The sequence below is a fragment of the Erythranthe guttata genome, chromosome 12, assembly GCF_056151865.1.
Source record: "Erythranthe guttata isolate IM_541 chromosome 12, IM_541, whole genome shotgun sequence".
Taxonomy (NCBI): Eukaryota; Viridiplantae; Streptophyta; class Magnoliopsida; order Lamiales; family Phrymaceae; genus Erythranthe; species Erythranthe guttata.
Genome location: NC_142544.1, coordinates 3,300,110 through 3,317,254, shown reverse-complemented (window position 1 = coordinate 3,317,254; position 17,145 = coordinate 3,300,110). Strand labels below are relative to the sequence as shown.

Here is a 17,145-nt window from a genome sequence, read left to right as displayed (position 1 = left end):
AGTGTTTTAGTGTGTTTTTAAGAATCGGTTGATTGTACTCCTCATGAGTACAATCTTTACGTACTCCTCATGAGTACATTCTTTATGTACTCCTCATGAGTACATTCTTTACGTACTCCTCATGAGTACATTCTTTGTAGTCTAGATTGTTTAGTATATAGTTTTTATGTTTCTAGACTTGGTTGTAAGAATGATCAAGATAGACGTGATTCATTCATAAGAAAGAAGTTCTTTACGTACTCCTCACGAGTACATTCTTTGAAATCTAGAGTTTTTAGTATTTATCTTTTTGTTTCTAGATTTGAATGTAAGAATGATCATGTTAATGATTCATTCATAAGGAAGAAGTTTTCGTACATCTTCCCTTTGTATTCTTGTAATACTGTTTTAATATAATTTTTCCGTCCTGTAAAGGGCAAGTTCACAAGTTTTACTTGTGAACATTTTTAGATCTGAGTATCGTCTTTATATTTCCGCTGCATGTTTACTTAAGTGTCATAACACTTAAGATAACATCTCTGTATTAAACGAATTCGGGACCTTAAATTATTTCAATTGGCATCAAGAGCCAACACTTGACGTATACTAAGTGTTTGTTCCTATTTTTTCAGAAACGAATTCGTGATGGATACTCAGATGACTGCTTCTATGCGACCTCCTGTACTTGATGGCACAAACTACACCTACTGGAAAGTCAAGATGAGGGCGTACATCAAAGCCATTGATGAGAAAGCCTGGAGATCTATTCTTACTGGATGGAAGCCACCAATTATCACAGATGCGGATGGGGATGTATTTCCAACACCAGAATTACTGTGGATAGCAGACGATCTATCAAATGCACTCCAGGCAGAACTAGAAAAGGAAGAAGTTCTACGGAGTATGATGATGATGCAGAGGAATGTCTCAACAATGTGGCATTTCAGATTCAGAAATTCAATAGGGCATACAAACGAAGTGGAATCAAGCCCAGACAGTTATTTCCAGATGCCTCTCCACAAAATCGACAAACTCAGCCCCGAAACAGATCTATTCCACAGAGAACATTTCCTCAAACATCTTCTCAAAGCACTGTAAAAAATTCTCCATTTATTCGTTCAAATTCTGAACCACCTAACTTGGATCATATTAAATGCAGGGCTTGCTCAGAATTTGGACATTATGCTAATGAATGTGCAAATACCTTTCTTCATGGGTGGTTGTAATTTAGCATATTTTTTTAGATGCTCAAGGGACAAAATGGGAATTATATTTTCGTGTTCTGTCGATTTGATTCAACAAAAATCATTTTAAATACTTTTCTTATAACTCAATATCCGATTTCAATTTTTTTCCGAAAGTTTTCACTCCAAATTAAATTTTCATTTTTGAACTTCAGATTCCAAATTTCAATCCAATTCGGGAATTCCAAAGAAACAATTACGCTTAGAGCAACTCCTGGTAGATATAAAATTTGAGTAATCAAATACTCATTTGATATTTGAGATAATATTTTAATATTCATTTAAAAGTCATCTACTAACCACGATTATCAAATTAATTATCAATTGGAAGTTTATGAGTGGTTTTATTTGTAATTGTCACATGTCAATTTGTGATTGGATGTTTAGGTGGTTACATTTTTTATAACTCAATTTCCAGCAAGTATTTTTACATCCCAATAGGTGAATTATCAAAATACAAACATTATTTTATAACTCCATTAAAATTAAAGATTTATATCTTTTAGTATGTAAATAGTGGTTAAAGTTTTGAATATCCTAATAGATAACTCCATAGGAGTTCCTCTTATAAGTTATAACATAACTAAAAAAAATATTTTATTATAGGCGAGCAAAAAAAAATGGTACAATTCATTATGATATGAATATTTCTAATATTGGAATGAGTATTTTCATTCCAAATTTTAAAATTCCTACTTCTCGTTTTTTGTTTTTTTTTTCAAACGAAATTGAAATTGCTTCAGTTAAAACAAATAATTATTCCGAGGATCCTAATTTCATTAGGATCCATCCAATTTCCATTCGCAACACCGACTCTAATTTATAGGTCCATTTAAGATTAAAAAAAAAATCTCAATTTGCCATCTTATATTTACTATAGCACTCTTTCCCGCAAATTAATAATTGAACTCTACGTAATTCGACTAAAAGAATCTCGAATAGAGGTATCAAGTAGTTTAGTTAGATTTTCAACTTTAGAAAAAGGTTAATAATTCAACGTTTTCTAGGTCGAGTTTGCCACACACGACTTATACATGATATGATTTACATACTTACGTCCATTTTGTAAACTATTGTACTAAATGGAGGTTTACCAATTTACCTAATGCATATACATAATTGGTTGCAGTTGTCTTATAAAAAATAAAAATATAAATAAAAATTAAAAAACCATCATATCTCCTTGATTCGTCCGTAAAACCTTTTTTCATTCTAGACAATCGTTTGGATTTAAAGTTGGACCTGGTGAGCCCTGCAAAATAAAAAGTCCGAACTTAATGATGTAGTTAGTATTTTGATGATCAAGTGAGTGACAGTAAGGGATTTATCAGTAGAATTTATATCTTACAAGTAGGGGTGGGCATTCGGATCGGGTTGGGTTATTCGGGTTTTCGATATAAAAATTATTTTGGGTCGGGTTTGGGTTTCTTCTTCTTCTTCTTCTTCTTTTTTTTTTTTTTTTTTTTTTTTTTTTTTTTTTTTTTTTTCAGGCACCAATATTCAATAAAAATGTTGATATTCGAACTATTACCTATTACAAAGTCATTTATTTATTATAAAAATAATAAAATATTAGGTGCCAATATAAAAACTTGAACTACTAAACAAATTGTTGCAATATAAAAACAAGAATTGGAAGCTCAAAATGAAATATATTAGATGGAACCCAATAATAAATAAATAAATAAAAAGAATATATAGATGGGCTAGAAATTGGGTTGGACTTTGGTGAAAGTGGGATAAGTAGTTTATTTTATTTTAGTCTGAGTACCCCGGTCGGGTACCCGATTAGAAATACTAAAACCTGGACCTGCCCCGGTTTAAGAACACCAAGTACCCGAACCTGGTAGAGTTGAAAATTACCGATTCAGTCGGATAAAATCTGACCGGGTCGGGTCACAACCCTATCCGATTACCCACCCATACTAACAAGTGAGATCATACATATATTAGTCCTTAAGTTTGCGTACCTTGGGATCTTTGAAACTTCGTATTTATACCCGTTAGAATCCGGAGAATCTTATCATGTTGTCGTTCGCTTTATGGTAATCTGAGAATTTGCCATTGTTATAGTTGTACTTGAGTTCAAGCAACCATATGATGATACCATACTTCTATGGTAGCAACGGATGCATGGAGAGCGGGTTTCGGGTTTCTTTCTCGCTTTTCTTATCCTTCTCGTCATTCGACCATCTTCCTGTTGGTGGGCTTATTGGGCCGATATTGGGCCAATGGCTCTGATTGTTGGGCCAAGTTCGGTCGATTTCATGCAAAATCACCCCTTCGTTTTTTTTTTTTTTTTTTTCAAATTTATTTATTAGTATTTAGGTTCTACAAGCTCCTATGCTATACCCTTTTTCTCTTCTACGTACTACATTTATTTGTAATTTTTAGGTGTATCTAAAATACTTTGAATGCCTTCATTAGTGGTGATCATAATTCAGTGTTAAAAGTTTTTATGTTATTATAAAAATATTTTAGGTTAAGCAATTAAATTACATATACTAAGAAGATTTATGCCTTAATTACTAGTTTTTGCTTTATGTTTAAATATAGAAATTCGCCAAGTTCAAACTCTTTTAAATTTCGGTTAAGTTAGTTATATATCTAAAGTGTAACTAAAATAATCAAAATCTTATTCAAATGAGTTAGCTTAGGTTTAGCTAAAATGTTCTAATTTTGCTACAACATTTTCAGAATTCATAGTTACTTGAGATATATTGAGTACCATCTCCCACAAATTTATGTAAAATCATACATACTAGTATTTACGCCCGTGAAGTACACACGATAACATTTATTATTTAAATACATGAAAAAATTTATAAGTGATATTTAAATTAAAAATATAATTACAGAAATATTTTTAGGTTGCTTAGAGTTGTCTCAACGTTTCTTTATATATATATATATATATATATATATATATATATATATATATATATATATATATATATATATATATATATATATATTCGTGCAAAATATATATTATTCTATTAATTTAAATGGGTGTGGCATACATTGAATTTAAACATTATAAAAATTAAACATTGAAACAATATGATTCATTTTCAAAAGAGTATAATATACATTGATCTTATTTCATTATTATATCACTATAAAATATCGAATGTAAATATCCTCTAAGAATACATACTACTTTCGTCCCAATTTAAATGTCGTTTTGGGTTGTTTAGCACATATTAAGAAAATTAATAAATGTGCATAGAATATAGTAAAAAAAACTTATAAAATTACTAGAATATCCTCAATATTAATTGATTCTTAACTAATTAATTAGGAGTTGAAAATAATGCAATTAATGCTTCATTGAAAATTTAAAATGATAAATAAATTGGGACAAAAAAAACTCTCTAAAAAGACATATAATATGGTAAAGAGCTATATAGAAATGTAAATATCACTAATTAAAAAATGCATTTTCTAAAAAAAAAAATGCATAAAACGTTTCAAATTGCAATGGCACCGTTGTAATATAGACGGAATCTCTGGGGTATATTCCTACTTCGCTGCGATATATTTACACCACCCAAGAAGAAGACGTAACACACTTTGCCGAGCGCGTGACCTTCTCTCTCTCTCTCCCATTGAGCTCTCATTTAGTCCGTCAGTTGCTTTTTTAAACAAACACAAAATCAGCACATCGTGACCGTTTATTAATCCTCCACGTCATCGATCCCCGCCTCGGTAATCTCACGGTCGAGATTCACTCTCTTATTGGATGAACTTTATATCTAAAACTAACCTTACCACGGTCAAACATAACTCAACCTAACCACCAACCCTAACTCGTCTAACTCGGGGGTGACTCATCTCCAATATCTAGACCGAGCCAGCCCCTCACATGGAAAGAGAGATTTCTAGAGAGAGAAAGCACAGATAAAAAAAAAATTCCAAATTCTAGGGTTTTAGGGATTTTCCCCCCAGAAATTTCATCGTCAAGTAGATTGATTACAGATTTTCATTCGTACAGTGGAGCAGAAAGGGATTTTGTTAAAACACAGTAATGGATGAGATCTGGGAGAGGGCCGTGGAGACGGCGTTAGACGGCCAAACCGACGTCGATTTGGTCCGGACGTTAACCCTCGACGGCGCCGTTAAGTGCGTCCACGGCCGTTTACCACCGCCGCCGCTGTTCGAGAAGTTTCGCAACCTGCAGCACCTATCCATGGCGAACATAGGCGCCTCGTCGCTGGAGCAGTTCCCCCGCCTCCCTAATTTGCAGAAGCTCATCCTCTCCGACAATCGGATCGCCGGAGGACTCGAATTTCTCGTCGGAGCGGGGCTCGAATCCCTCCGCGACCTCGATTTGTCGAACAATCGGATTTCAGACATCAACGACTTGAGGCCTCTGGCGCAGCTGAGGCTGGTTTCGTTGGATCTCTACGAGTGCCCCGTCACACGTGTGAAGGACTACCGATCTCGTGTTTTCGGCTTGATAAGATCCTTGAAATACCTGGATAAAATGGATGCCGAAGAGAACGAGAGGCCGGAATCTGACGACGAGGAGGAGGAGGAAGAGGACGAAGAAGACGATCCAGGGAGCGGAGAAATCGATGGTGAAGATCGCTCCGTGAGGCTGAACAACGGGCAGCAGCCTGAAGAAGGGGTTGTTGAAGTAGACGAGGACGAAGAGAGCGATGCCGATGAGGAAGAAACCGAAACTTCTAGAGGGGTTAACGGTTTGAGCCACGGCGGCAGCTCCCATAGTCATTCGAACGGGTTCAGAGTGGAGCCTGTAGTTGAAGAGGAGGAAGACGACGAAATCGAAGAGGAGGATGATTCGGTGGAGGAAGTATTCGAGGAAGATGAAGGCGAGGATGATGACGTTGTAGTGGTTCACGAGATAGACGACGACAGCGATGATGACGACGACGACGACGATGACGAGGATGATGATGTGGACGAAGATGACGATGACGTGGACGAAGAGGAGGAAGAAGTGGATAATGAAGAGAGGGATTCTTTGGAGCCGGATAGTACTAGGCGGTTGACCAGTATGGAAGGGGAAATTGATGGGCATGAGCAAGGGGAGGATGTTGCCGATGAAGACGATGATGGGGAGACGGGTGAGGAGGAACAGGCGGTCGAGGAAGATGCGGAGTTTGAGGATGAAGAAGAGGCTGAAGATGAGGTGATAATCGATAATCCCTTTTGTTTTTTTATGTCTCGGGGGTCCTTTTGGTGTGATCTAGCTTATGTGGTTTATGTTTGATAGTTTGGTGTTATGGCGTTCGATTATTGTGACTGCATGTTTGAATATCTGTCTCGATGGTGTGGTCTGCGTGTGCTAGAAGGATAAATTGGGCTTTTTTTCTGTGTTATTTGGTTGTTTGTGCTTGCTTTTTATGTTTGTGCTCAATCTTGTGTTTTTAAGCCTATGTGGTTCATGTTCGATGATTTGGTTTTAAGATATTAATCGTGACTGCATGTTTGAATATCTGACTGGATGGTGTGGTCTAGGTGCTAAGGATAAAAATCGAGCTTTTTCTGCTTGATTTGGTTAGTTATGGTTTATTAAGCATATTTGTGCTCAATCTTGATTTTGATGGTTAATATGGCTTTTGGAATCAGCTGTAATGTGGACGTCAAATTTAACTTTGTTTTTTCGAAAGATGGCACGTCGTTGGGGACAAATCTGTTATAAAGTTTGATTTTCATGACGTGAAGATGCATTTCTTGTCATTTTTCTGTTGATCTATGTATTTGGTTTGTGCATACAATTGTGGGATTCAAAGCTTCAATTTCATAGGGTCTAAAACTTTTAGATTTTCGGTGTTCTCTGTGTGCTGGCTTCAAATCTTTGGGATCCCTTGATAAGCATCCTTTTGAATTTACAATTTTTGAAGGAAGATAAACATCGTCGACAGTTTTATTAACAAAATTCGATTTTTTGGAAAGTTTTTAAATTATTTCAATTCCAAGGTCCTGTAAAATCTGCATCTTCTGTTTCTCTCCCCATTTACAGTTGAACATGCTCATTTCATCCTTGTCGATGGACAATACAGAACTGGAACCTTGGAAAGTGTACGCAACTCCGAATTGAGGGTTTTTTTTTTATTGATTAAGTTATGTATGTTTATACTCTGAATTTAGGTTGAGGGATTTTTTCGTTATTTTACAGTATGTTGAAGTTGTGTATTTGATCTTTTTGTGCTGTTAAGTACCATGAAATATACTGTATACTTGTCACGGTTTCTTGGTTTTTTGTTCTTTAATGATAAGAGTGTCCTTGGATTCCTCTTTTAAATGTAGCCAAGTTTCTTGGTTTTTTTTTAACCAATCGTGGATGTTTAATTTCAGGAAGAAGATGATTACGGGTCAGGATACCTGGTTCAACCAGTTGGGCGGGTCGAAATAGATGCTGGAGCAAGTGATGCAGGAGAAGATGAAGATCCGGAAATGGACGAAGATGTCGAAGACGAAGAAGAAGATGACCAAGATGGTGAAGTCCAGGAGTTGCCCCCTTCTTCCTCCACTTCCAACAAGAGGAAGAGAGACGATGTTGGTGGTGGTGACGACGCCAATGGCGACGACATCATCGATGATGACGGCAGCGATGATGGCAGCGACGACGACGACGACGGCGATGAAGACGAAGACGACGACAACGTTGAGCGGTATAGAAAATCCCCTAAGCAATGATTCGAAATAGTTTGGAGGGAAAATGGAGTTTTAATGGTGGAGGAGATTAAAAAAAAGAAAAGAAAATGTTTAAAAAGTGGTTAAGTTATTTCCCGCTTCTTGATAGTTGTGGATTGGTTAGTTTTAGTTCTCTCTACTTGTGAACGAACTGGTTCAACTCGCTTATGGAACTCAGTTGAATTGGAGGAACCTTTCTTCTTTTTTATAATTTAAATTGTTATTTTTGTGTTTTTTTTGGAGGGAAAAAACGAGGTGTGGGTTGTACAAATTGTGTGTGTGTGTGTGTTTTCTATTGAATCAGAAAAATGCAAACCCGGCGTCGTTTTTGGGTTAAGAGTTGTGTGTATTTGCTTACACGTGCGTGCGTGCATGCATGATTGGTGTGGTGTGGTGTGGTGGTGTGTTGTATTATCTATCAGCCAACTTTTATTATTACTAAAAATAATAATCTGGGTTTTTTTTGCAGGTGGGTGGTATTGCCAAAGCATGGCCCTGGTGGAATGGGTTTTGGGTTATTGTGATCCGAATCCGATCCGGGTTTGTTGGTTGGGCGGGCGGGCTTGGTTCGACCCGTATTATTTGTCAGTTGCGCCGAACAAACATTGGGAATCTTGATTTGGAAAGTGGTGAATATTTTGGAGTATATATAATAATTAATGAATTTTTTTTTTTTGCTTCTGGGACTACAGACAATTGCAACTTTAGGACAAAGTCGTAATTATAACTTTCTCCGCTTTTCATTTCAGTTGAATAACGCTTTTTATTAGTTTGGATACAAGACCATAAAATCAAAATCCACAAAAAACTTGTCTCTATGAATACATAGTTCATAGTTGTGTCATTAGTTTGGGAAATAACACAAAGACCACAAATTCATCTTCTTTTTCTTTCGAAATCCCAAAGACTCTTTTCTTCACACCCACAAAAATTCAACATTCAAAACCCTCAAATCTTACAAAGACGACAAATAAGAAGTTCAAATATATCTAAATGAAAGATTTTACGGTAGAATAATCCATGGGAATATATGTATTAATGTGTGTTTTTTTAGTCGGGTGACCATTTTTGTTCGGTTTTGAAAAGCAATTCCGCGCATACCAGATTAGCGTTTGCAGACGTGTTTGATTATGTTGCCAAGATAAAAGAAAAAGGAAAATAGTCAAATATCGACGTGTCTTAATGTCGAGAAAACTATCATAAATTCGACACCAAGATGTCGATTTTTCTGTAAAAAAAATCGACATGTCGAAAATTTACCATAAAATCAAAGTGCAAATGTCGACCACCCATACAAAAAATCGACATTTGCGGGTAGATATTTTTTGGTTTCGATAGTTTAAAAAAAAGAAATTCATACATTGTAACCTTAAATCGTCGATTCTTCAACATAATGACACGACTATGTGTTCATAGAGACTTTGTAATGACATTATGACAAAAAATGAAAAATGGAAAAAGATCGATTATTAAAAAAAAAAAATCATTCGATTTTTCACAATGTTTTTAGATTTCAAAAACCATAATTGTTGAAGGTTTTGCTTGGGCATCGGTGTTGGTCGGTTTGCTCTTGTGACTATGAAGGATTGCTCATTGCTCGGTTCTGGCGGTGGCGGCGCTTTGGCGGCAGATTTCGCTTCAACGATGATGAGTTTTATTGTGCCTAGCCTTGTACTTTTTTTTTTTTTTTTTTCTTTTTTTGGTTTCGCAAAAATAACTTGTTTTTTAATCCTGCAACAAGAAAAAAATTTAAATATAATTAATAGGCGTTTTTTATGATCTTCCTTGTAATTGGTCTTCCTCTTAATGGAACACGAGTATTTTGAGCAGCTGCGGTCTTGCGACAAATGAAAATTAATATCTCTCAATTGAATTTAGAATAAATAACATCAATAATTTACCTTTGACCACTAATAAAAGTACATCTTGACCGAAAAAAAACAAAATACATCAATCAAAATTGTTGGAAACCAACCTGAATTTGAAATGACGAAAATGCCCCTGAACTCATGTGGCTCAAATTCCCACTCCTTAGAAAACCAGTAGATAAGATTAGATCTAAGTTGAATCCTTCAATCACTCCACATTTAACAAAAAAAACATAACAAAAAGCCTAAAAAATGTTAATACTCTTATCCCCATCTCCCACATCGCTGCTGCCACCCATAAACACCCACAATGCCACCGCCGCCAGAACCAAATTCCGGCGGCAGCCGTTGCTCAAAGTACGCGCCGAAAGCAGCGAAGGCGCCACCACCGCCGAGACGGCTGCCGTCGTCGGAGGATTAGTATCCAACCCGGTGATCGGGTGGTCCCTTTACACTCTCAAGACAACGGGCTGCGGGCTCCCGCCCGGCCCGGGTGGATCCATCGGCGCACTCGAAGGAGTGAGCTATCTGGCGGTGGCAGGCATTGTGGGTTGGTCGCTCTACACCAAGACCAAAACGGGTTCGGGCCTGCCAAACGGGCCGTTCGGTTTATTAGGAGCTGTTGAGGGGCTGTCGTACCTATCGTTGCTCGCGATTTTAGTCGTGTTCGGGCTGCAGTTTTTTGTGCAGGGATCCATACCCGGCCCGCTTCCAAGTGAACAATGCTTTGGTTAGAGATTTCGATCACCATTTTTCTTTTTCTTTTATTTTTTTATTATAGAAACAATCTTTGTATCCATTTTCTCGTGTAATATCTAAGCAACTGTCAAATTAAAAAAAAAAAAAAATCGGGAAAAATACGGTTTTTATCCCTCAAGTTTGCACCAGTTTCGCCTTTTCTTCCCCATATTCACAAATAACACATTTAGTCCATCGTGTTTCAAAAATTCTACACTTTTAGTCATTTCCGTCAATTTTCCGTTAAAACTAATTGAATAAAGTGTGTGCCCATCACTGGCTTAACTAACAGAATAACGGTAAATTGATGGAAATGACCAAAATTGTTAAATTATTGAAACATGAGGTACGAAGTGTATTTTTTTTTAAAACATGAAGAACTAAATATGAAATTAGTGCAAACTTGAGGGATGAAAACTGAAATTTCCCTATAAAAAATCTTATGAGGGGAAAATCAATTTATTGTTTACGATATAATTAAGTGCAATTTAAGGTTAAAATTTGTCCCTCTTTCGTTTTTTGGCTTGTATTATTATTTAGGGTAAAATTACAACCATCCCTAAGGTATCATCAAATTATGAAAAAACCCCTTCTGTTTGGATAATTATATCTACCCCTTTCAACTATGAATCTTCTTGTATCTTCTTTCTTATGGTGTCAAATTCAACATTATTTGTACTTGTTTTGTTGAAAAATGCAGTTTCTAATGCATCACAATATCATATTTGGAAGCCAAAAAACACATCTTATAATCATCTTACTTCAAAATGTGGAGCTCGAATATGACAAAACATGTACAAATTGAGAATATTCCATATAATCTAAAAGATTCCACTATATTTGAAACCGCAAGAATTGACGTGTAAGAACATTTATAGTTGAGGTGTGATTGTAATTACCCAAACATAATTTTTTTTTCGTGAAATATAAATGTCTAAACTTCATAATATACCTGTAATTAATTAATTAATATATTTCATGCTAGAAGTTTATCAAGTGATATTTTACTTTTAACTGTTTATGTGTTCATTATTGATATGGGCTTACACTTGTATGTGTGTCAACTGTCGTGTTTAAATTATCTTAATTATCTTATCAGAAGAAAAAAAGAAGAAAGATGTATAAATTTATAATTAAATACAATTTGCATCCCCGTAAATAGTATTATTACCGCTGTTGCATTTAACCCTCTGTACTATGAAATATGACAATTAGCCACTACCGACCATCTCTGTTAAAAAAGTTGTCCCTTTCAATTGTTGACTATCCGTTACATTACCCCTTAAAAATTTCCAGACTAAAATACCCCTCTATTGTATATAAAAGGTGCACATCATTCTGTAACCATTTGTACTCAATTTCTTCCCGATTTCTTCCTATTTTTTATTTCCAGTTTTTTTTTACCCAAAAACTATGAACAAATTTTTATATTCTAAAAATTAATTTTAATTTCTTTTTAAATTTATAATTACTCTGTTTAAAAATGTCTTTCGGTAGTTCAAATATAACAAAAGTACAAAAAAAAAATAAAATCCAAAATATAAAAACATAATTCAAAACCATCAAATATATCAATAAGAACCTTCGAAATCATCTGAAAATAAAGATACACAAGCTTCAATGATCCCCATTATCAGTAGTAAAAGTGATAGTGTTGTTTGGAGTAGGTTGATTTGAGAACATCACATTCCCAATTTTGTGTTCAATCTGGCTGGACTGGTATTCCATCTCCAAAAGATGATCTTCCTTCATGCCTTGCTGAATTAGGTGAATTACAGGAGCACATTGTACGTAAAATTCTCAAAATTCCCAAAATTTGGAAATCCCTTATACACCTAAATATCCCCAAAATTGTATTGATTTTAGAAACCCTCTATTCAAAGCCCTTTTGAAAAAGATTCTCCAAAATAAATTTTAAAGCATTTCTAAATTCCTGACCTTAAACCCCAAAATCTCTAAATCCAAAAGAACATAATTTTAAATACAAAATAGAGCTTGTATTGTGAATACTAATCCAAAAATAAGTTTTGTGTTGATAATTCTCTAAAAATAGGCCTGTAACCCAACACTTGAAGATCTAAACCCAAATTGTGCGAGATATAAACCCCCAAAAAGCCCCAACCCAAAATTAAGCGATAATTTGAGAACTTACCTTTGTCTACACCAAGTTCACTTCGAATTGCTTCCAAAACGTATATGTTGTGTTCAATCGCAGTGGAGAAGATGAAAGGGAAGAAGAGGGGAAAGTTTCTCACTTATGTTCTTCTTTAGTTCTATACGTGTAAGATTTCTTTTGCCCAAGTCCGAAAATCATATATTTTTATTAATTAAAAGTAAGGGTACGGTAAAAAGGTAATCACTGCAGAAACAACGCGTTTAGAGACGTGAGAGTTGATAAATGCAAGGGATAAATGCAACAATATAGTACAGGGGTGCAAACTGTATTTAACCCATAAATTTATGGTCGGAAAATTGTACGATTTATATAACTAATCAAAATTTAATAAGAAATTTAATCTAACTAATCAAGCATCTAAGTTAGACACGGCCATGGGCCGGTTTTGGGCCCGGAACCGGCCCGAACCGTTGATCGGTGAACCGGCCCGGAACCCGTGAACCGGCCCGTTGTCCCCGGGACGGGCCCGGTTCTATGAATTGGTGAACCGTGAACCGTTGGGCCGGCCCGACGGTTCACCCAGATTTAAAAAAAATTCAAAAAAATTCAAAAAAAAAAGCAAATAACGGCTGGTGTACCGACCCAGTGAACCGGCCGTTATTTGCTATTTTTTGAATCCCCCCCCCCCCCCCCCCTCCCCCATTTTTTTCATATAAAATTAAGTTAAAGTCCTTTTTATTTATTTCCTTTTGTTTGTTTTCTATTTAAAAGTAATTATTTTAATTTATTTATCCATTAAGTATTTATTTTTTAAATATATATATAAAAATATAATTTTCCGGGCCGACCCAGAACCGGCAGGGAACCGGATTGAACCGACGGGGCGACCCGACCCGCCGAACTGTGCATATTACGAGCTGGTTCCGGTTCCGGAAAAAGTGAACCGTGAACCTGTATGAACCGGCCCGAACCGGCCCATGGTCGTGTCTAATCTAAGTTACTTTTTATTTACTGTAAAAAAAAGTTACTTTTTATTTAATTTTATATAGAGTGCTACACATAATCCTTTTAATAAAACCTAAAAACCGCAAAAGTAAAGCAGAAAACTGGAGAGTAGTCCTGTGTTTGTTTCTGGGTTCCCCTTTCTTGATTTCAGCCGTTCCACCTTTCCTCTCCGACGATTTCCGCCTTTTCTCTCCGCCATTACTCTCTCCGACGTTCCTCTCCGACGATTTCCGCCGTTCCTATCCACTGTTCCTCTTCGATGATTTCCGCCGTTCCTCTCCGACGATTTCCGCTCCTCTCCGGCGATTTCCGCCGCTACTCTCCGCCGTTACTCTCAGACGATTTCCGCTTTTTTCACTCAGCTGTTCCTATCCACCGTTCCTCTCTGACGATTTCCGCCGTTCATCTCCGACGATTTCCGCCGTTATTCTCCGTCTTTCCTCTCCGTCGTTACTCTCCGACAATTTCCTCCGTTCCTCTCCGACAATCTCATCGTCGTTGATCTTGAAATTTTTACGTTCTTCTTGCATGGGCAAAACGTCGATATATTATTTTTTCTTTAGTGGAAATAAATACTTAATAACCTTGCTAGGATTAATCGACATATAATAATATATTAAGTATTGCCTTTCGATTGAGGATTTTAAAATTTGTATTTTAATTGAGGAAATTCATGAGTTAATGAATGAAGTGAATTTTTGGAAGAAAATCCAGTTCTTCATTTATTTTCTTAGGACGATTAATTGGTTCGGTGTTATATATTGAATTTTGGTTCAATATATAGAAACACTACGATGAGCCCATGGCAAGTACAAAATAATATAATAGTGAATTTCTTAGTAACGTGAGAAATTTATAACTATAATTTTATTTGTAGCCACATGAAAAGCCACTTTAATACATGCATTATTTATTTGGATTATTGGTTAGTCTTCACGTTCGAAAGACTATACGTCTTTTGACAGTTCGTGAATTCTTGGAAACCATGATTAGTGGGAAACCGAGATCAATTTAATCCAAAAGAAATCTATTGAATTTTAATATTTTCAATTGAATAATAAAAGGATCTTTTCAATTGAAATTATTATGGGAATTCAAATAGGGTTTATGATCCTCTGAAAATGGAAAATGGCACTTTTAGAAGTCATATTCAGTCAATCCTTCAATCGCGAGCTAATAATTAGGTTTCTTGTCACTCACGTGACATCTATATTACAAGTAACATTTAAGTATGTTCAAATCGAAAGTATGATTTTATATTTAAAGATTATCATTTTGTGTCTTCCATATAGAAGAAATTTATTTTTCTTTTATAGGATGGTTTGAAATAAATAGTTTGTTTATTAAATAATGACTTGGTCATTGTGGAAAATAAATAATTTTATTTAGACACATTGATTGATAATAAATATATTAACAATATTTTATTTCCTACACTGCTATTATATTCAATGGATAAATCTATTAATTAACCTCAATTGAGTATATAAATATATATTCGTTTCGCATCCATGGCATGATTATTTGATATTTACAAGAGGTTGGATTTTACTAAGTAAAATTTGGAGACTGATTTACAATGGGCCTTTACGGTTCATGAAAAGTGAAGGCACTGCCAGTCTAAGAATTTTATTTGGAAAGTAAAAGGACCATGTGCCCGGTTGATGGGCCTAGTGTAAATAAGATCAAATAATTTTTGGATTTATTTTATTCTATAGTGTGTGGACCTACAAATACCCTAGTTAAAGTAGTTTTGAGTAGTTCATCTTATTTATTGATGATATCTCGAGACATAGATATATTTATATTATTCGACATATATCTGAGATCTTAAATAAATTGAAGACTGTGACAGATAAGCATTTGAATAAATATATCAAGTCATTTGATATGGCGAAACTTTATGAGTATAAGTTATTGAATATTTTGGTTAAACTAGGGATTTATCCTAGATATTTTGTACCAAATTGAACCACAATAGAATATAATATAACGACGAAAATAATTAATACTTATTGAAGACGGTTTAATTTATCGTGATTTATTGAAGGGGTAATATGCTGCAAGTCCCTTAAACAAAACTTAATTAGATGTGGAATACGAGCCCAATATTTTTTTCGTAACTAAATCCCTCGTTTGGTAAAATATATGAAATAAGGGATTTTTTTTATAAATAATCCCATATTACCCTTATTATTAACATAACGTTTGTGACGTTTTGTGGGGTTACATATTTTAATTAATATCACGTCCTTTTAAAGTAGGGATCACGTATCAATCACGTTTCAGATTGAGATTAACCGTATCATAATCTAATCCCGTTAATATATACAACACGCCAGTGAAGAAGATATCACATATATCAATCTGCTAAAAATTGAGTGTGTTTTTTTAAGATTCAGCCGCAAAAAGGTATGGGTTTTCATCGTCACGTAGTAGTGGGTTTGTGTTTTGTGTTGGTTCGATTGGGTACATGATTTTTACCGCAGGTTTGCAAATTCAAGTTTTGAAATATAAGGTAATTTATGGCGCCAGATGCATATTGTACGATGTCTGTTTTTTTCCGTTTCTCATGGTGATGGTTTATTTAATTTAATTGTGTATAATCGTTATATGTTCACGTTAGGTGTTTTGTTAAAAATATTTCGTGTTTCGTTGCATATTTCGTGTTTCGTTGGATATATGACTAGCTATATGAGGTGTTGAGTGAACCTGTTGTTGTAGTTGATTTATGGAATAAATCATGTTCATGCCGAATGTGGCAAATTTCGGGATTCCCATGTGCTCATGCTGCTTGTGTGCTCTATAAAGTGAAGATGGAAGGATACAATTATGTGGAAGATTTCTTTCATGTTTCGTCATACAGAGAATGTTATGCTAAAGCAATTTTCCCATTTGATAGACATATTGCTGACCCTCCGTTGGATATCGTTGGTCAGCCTGAGTTCCTGCCAAACCGTGGTAGACCAAAGACGAAGATAATTTCTTTTAGGGGTGAGAGTGTAGCGAGGATGATGAAGTGTAGTAGTTGCAACCAGGTTGGAACGCACATCAAGAAGACATGCATAAGGCGTATTGAGTAGGTTCATTTGGATTGCTTTTGAGCTATTTTAATTTGCGTTTAAAGTTGAACATTAGTTTTTTTTTTTTTTTCCTTTCATGGATTTGTGTTTTAGAAGTACTTTTCTCATTTGAGCATTGTGATATTTTTGTGATGGATGTTTTCTTTTACTTTCATGGATTTTCTTGTTGATTGAGTACTTGAATATTTATTGCAGTTACAAAATTCAAATTTGCATAATCATGTGAGTTGTTTTCTTTTTACATGTGTTTGGTTTGTATTTAGTTCATATATGTTCCCACTAAATTCAACCATCTGTAGACAAGTGTGCATAAACATTTGATAGAAACTTATTGTATTGTTTTTGTGTTTTCAATTCATATCAAAGACTGTCTTGGAACAATGGCCATATTCCAAGATAATACAATTTATTCGGGGATGGTGCACAATAAACACTCATTGCGCAAA

The 17,145-nt window shown here is 35.1% G+C and overlaps 3 protein-coding genes across 3 annotated transcripts; all 3 read left to right on the top strand.

The window, feature by feature from the left end:
• Positions 1 to 4,816: 4,816 nt before the first annotated feature.
• LOC105966503 (Leucine-rich repeat (LRR) family protein) lies at positions 4,817 to 8,119 on the top strand. Its single transcript, XM_012991061.2, has 2 exons — positions 4,817 to 6,381; positions 7,551 to 8,119. The coding sequence occupies exons 1-2, from the start codon at positions 5,254 to 5,256 to the stop codon at positions 7,890 to 7,892; spliced, it is 1,470 nt and encodes a 489-aa protein (XP_012846515.2). The 5' UTR covers positions 4,817 to 5,253; the 3' UTR covers positions 7,893 to 8,119.
• A 1,842-nt stretch (positions 8,120 to 9,961) lies between these two features.
• Positions 9,962 to 10,634, top strand: LOC105966507 (anti-muellerian hormone type-2 receptor). The gene has a single exon (XM_012991064.2). It carries the CDS (start codon positions 10,010 to 10,012, stop codon positions 10,490 to 10,492), a length of 483 nt encoding a protein of 160 aa, XP_012846518.2. The 5' UTR covers positions 9,962 to 10,009; the 3' UTR covers positions 10,493 to 10,634.
• A 5,738-nt stretch (positions 10,635 to 16,372) lies between these two features.
• LOC148766240 (uncharacterized) lies at positions 16,373 to 16,699 on the top strand. The gene has a single exon (XM_088826840.1). It carries the CDS (start codon positions 16,373 to 16,375, stop codon positions 16,697 to 16,699), a length of 327 nt encoding a protein of 108 aa, XP_088682966.1.
• The last annotated feature ends 446 nt before the right edge of the window (positions 16,700 to 17,145 follow it).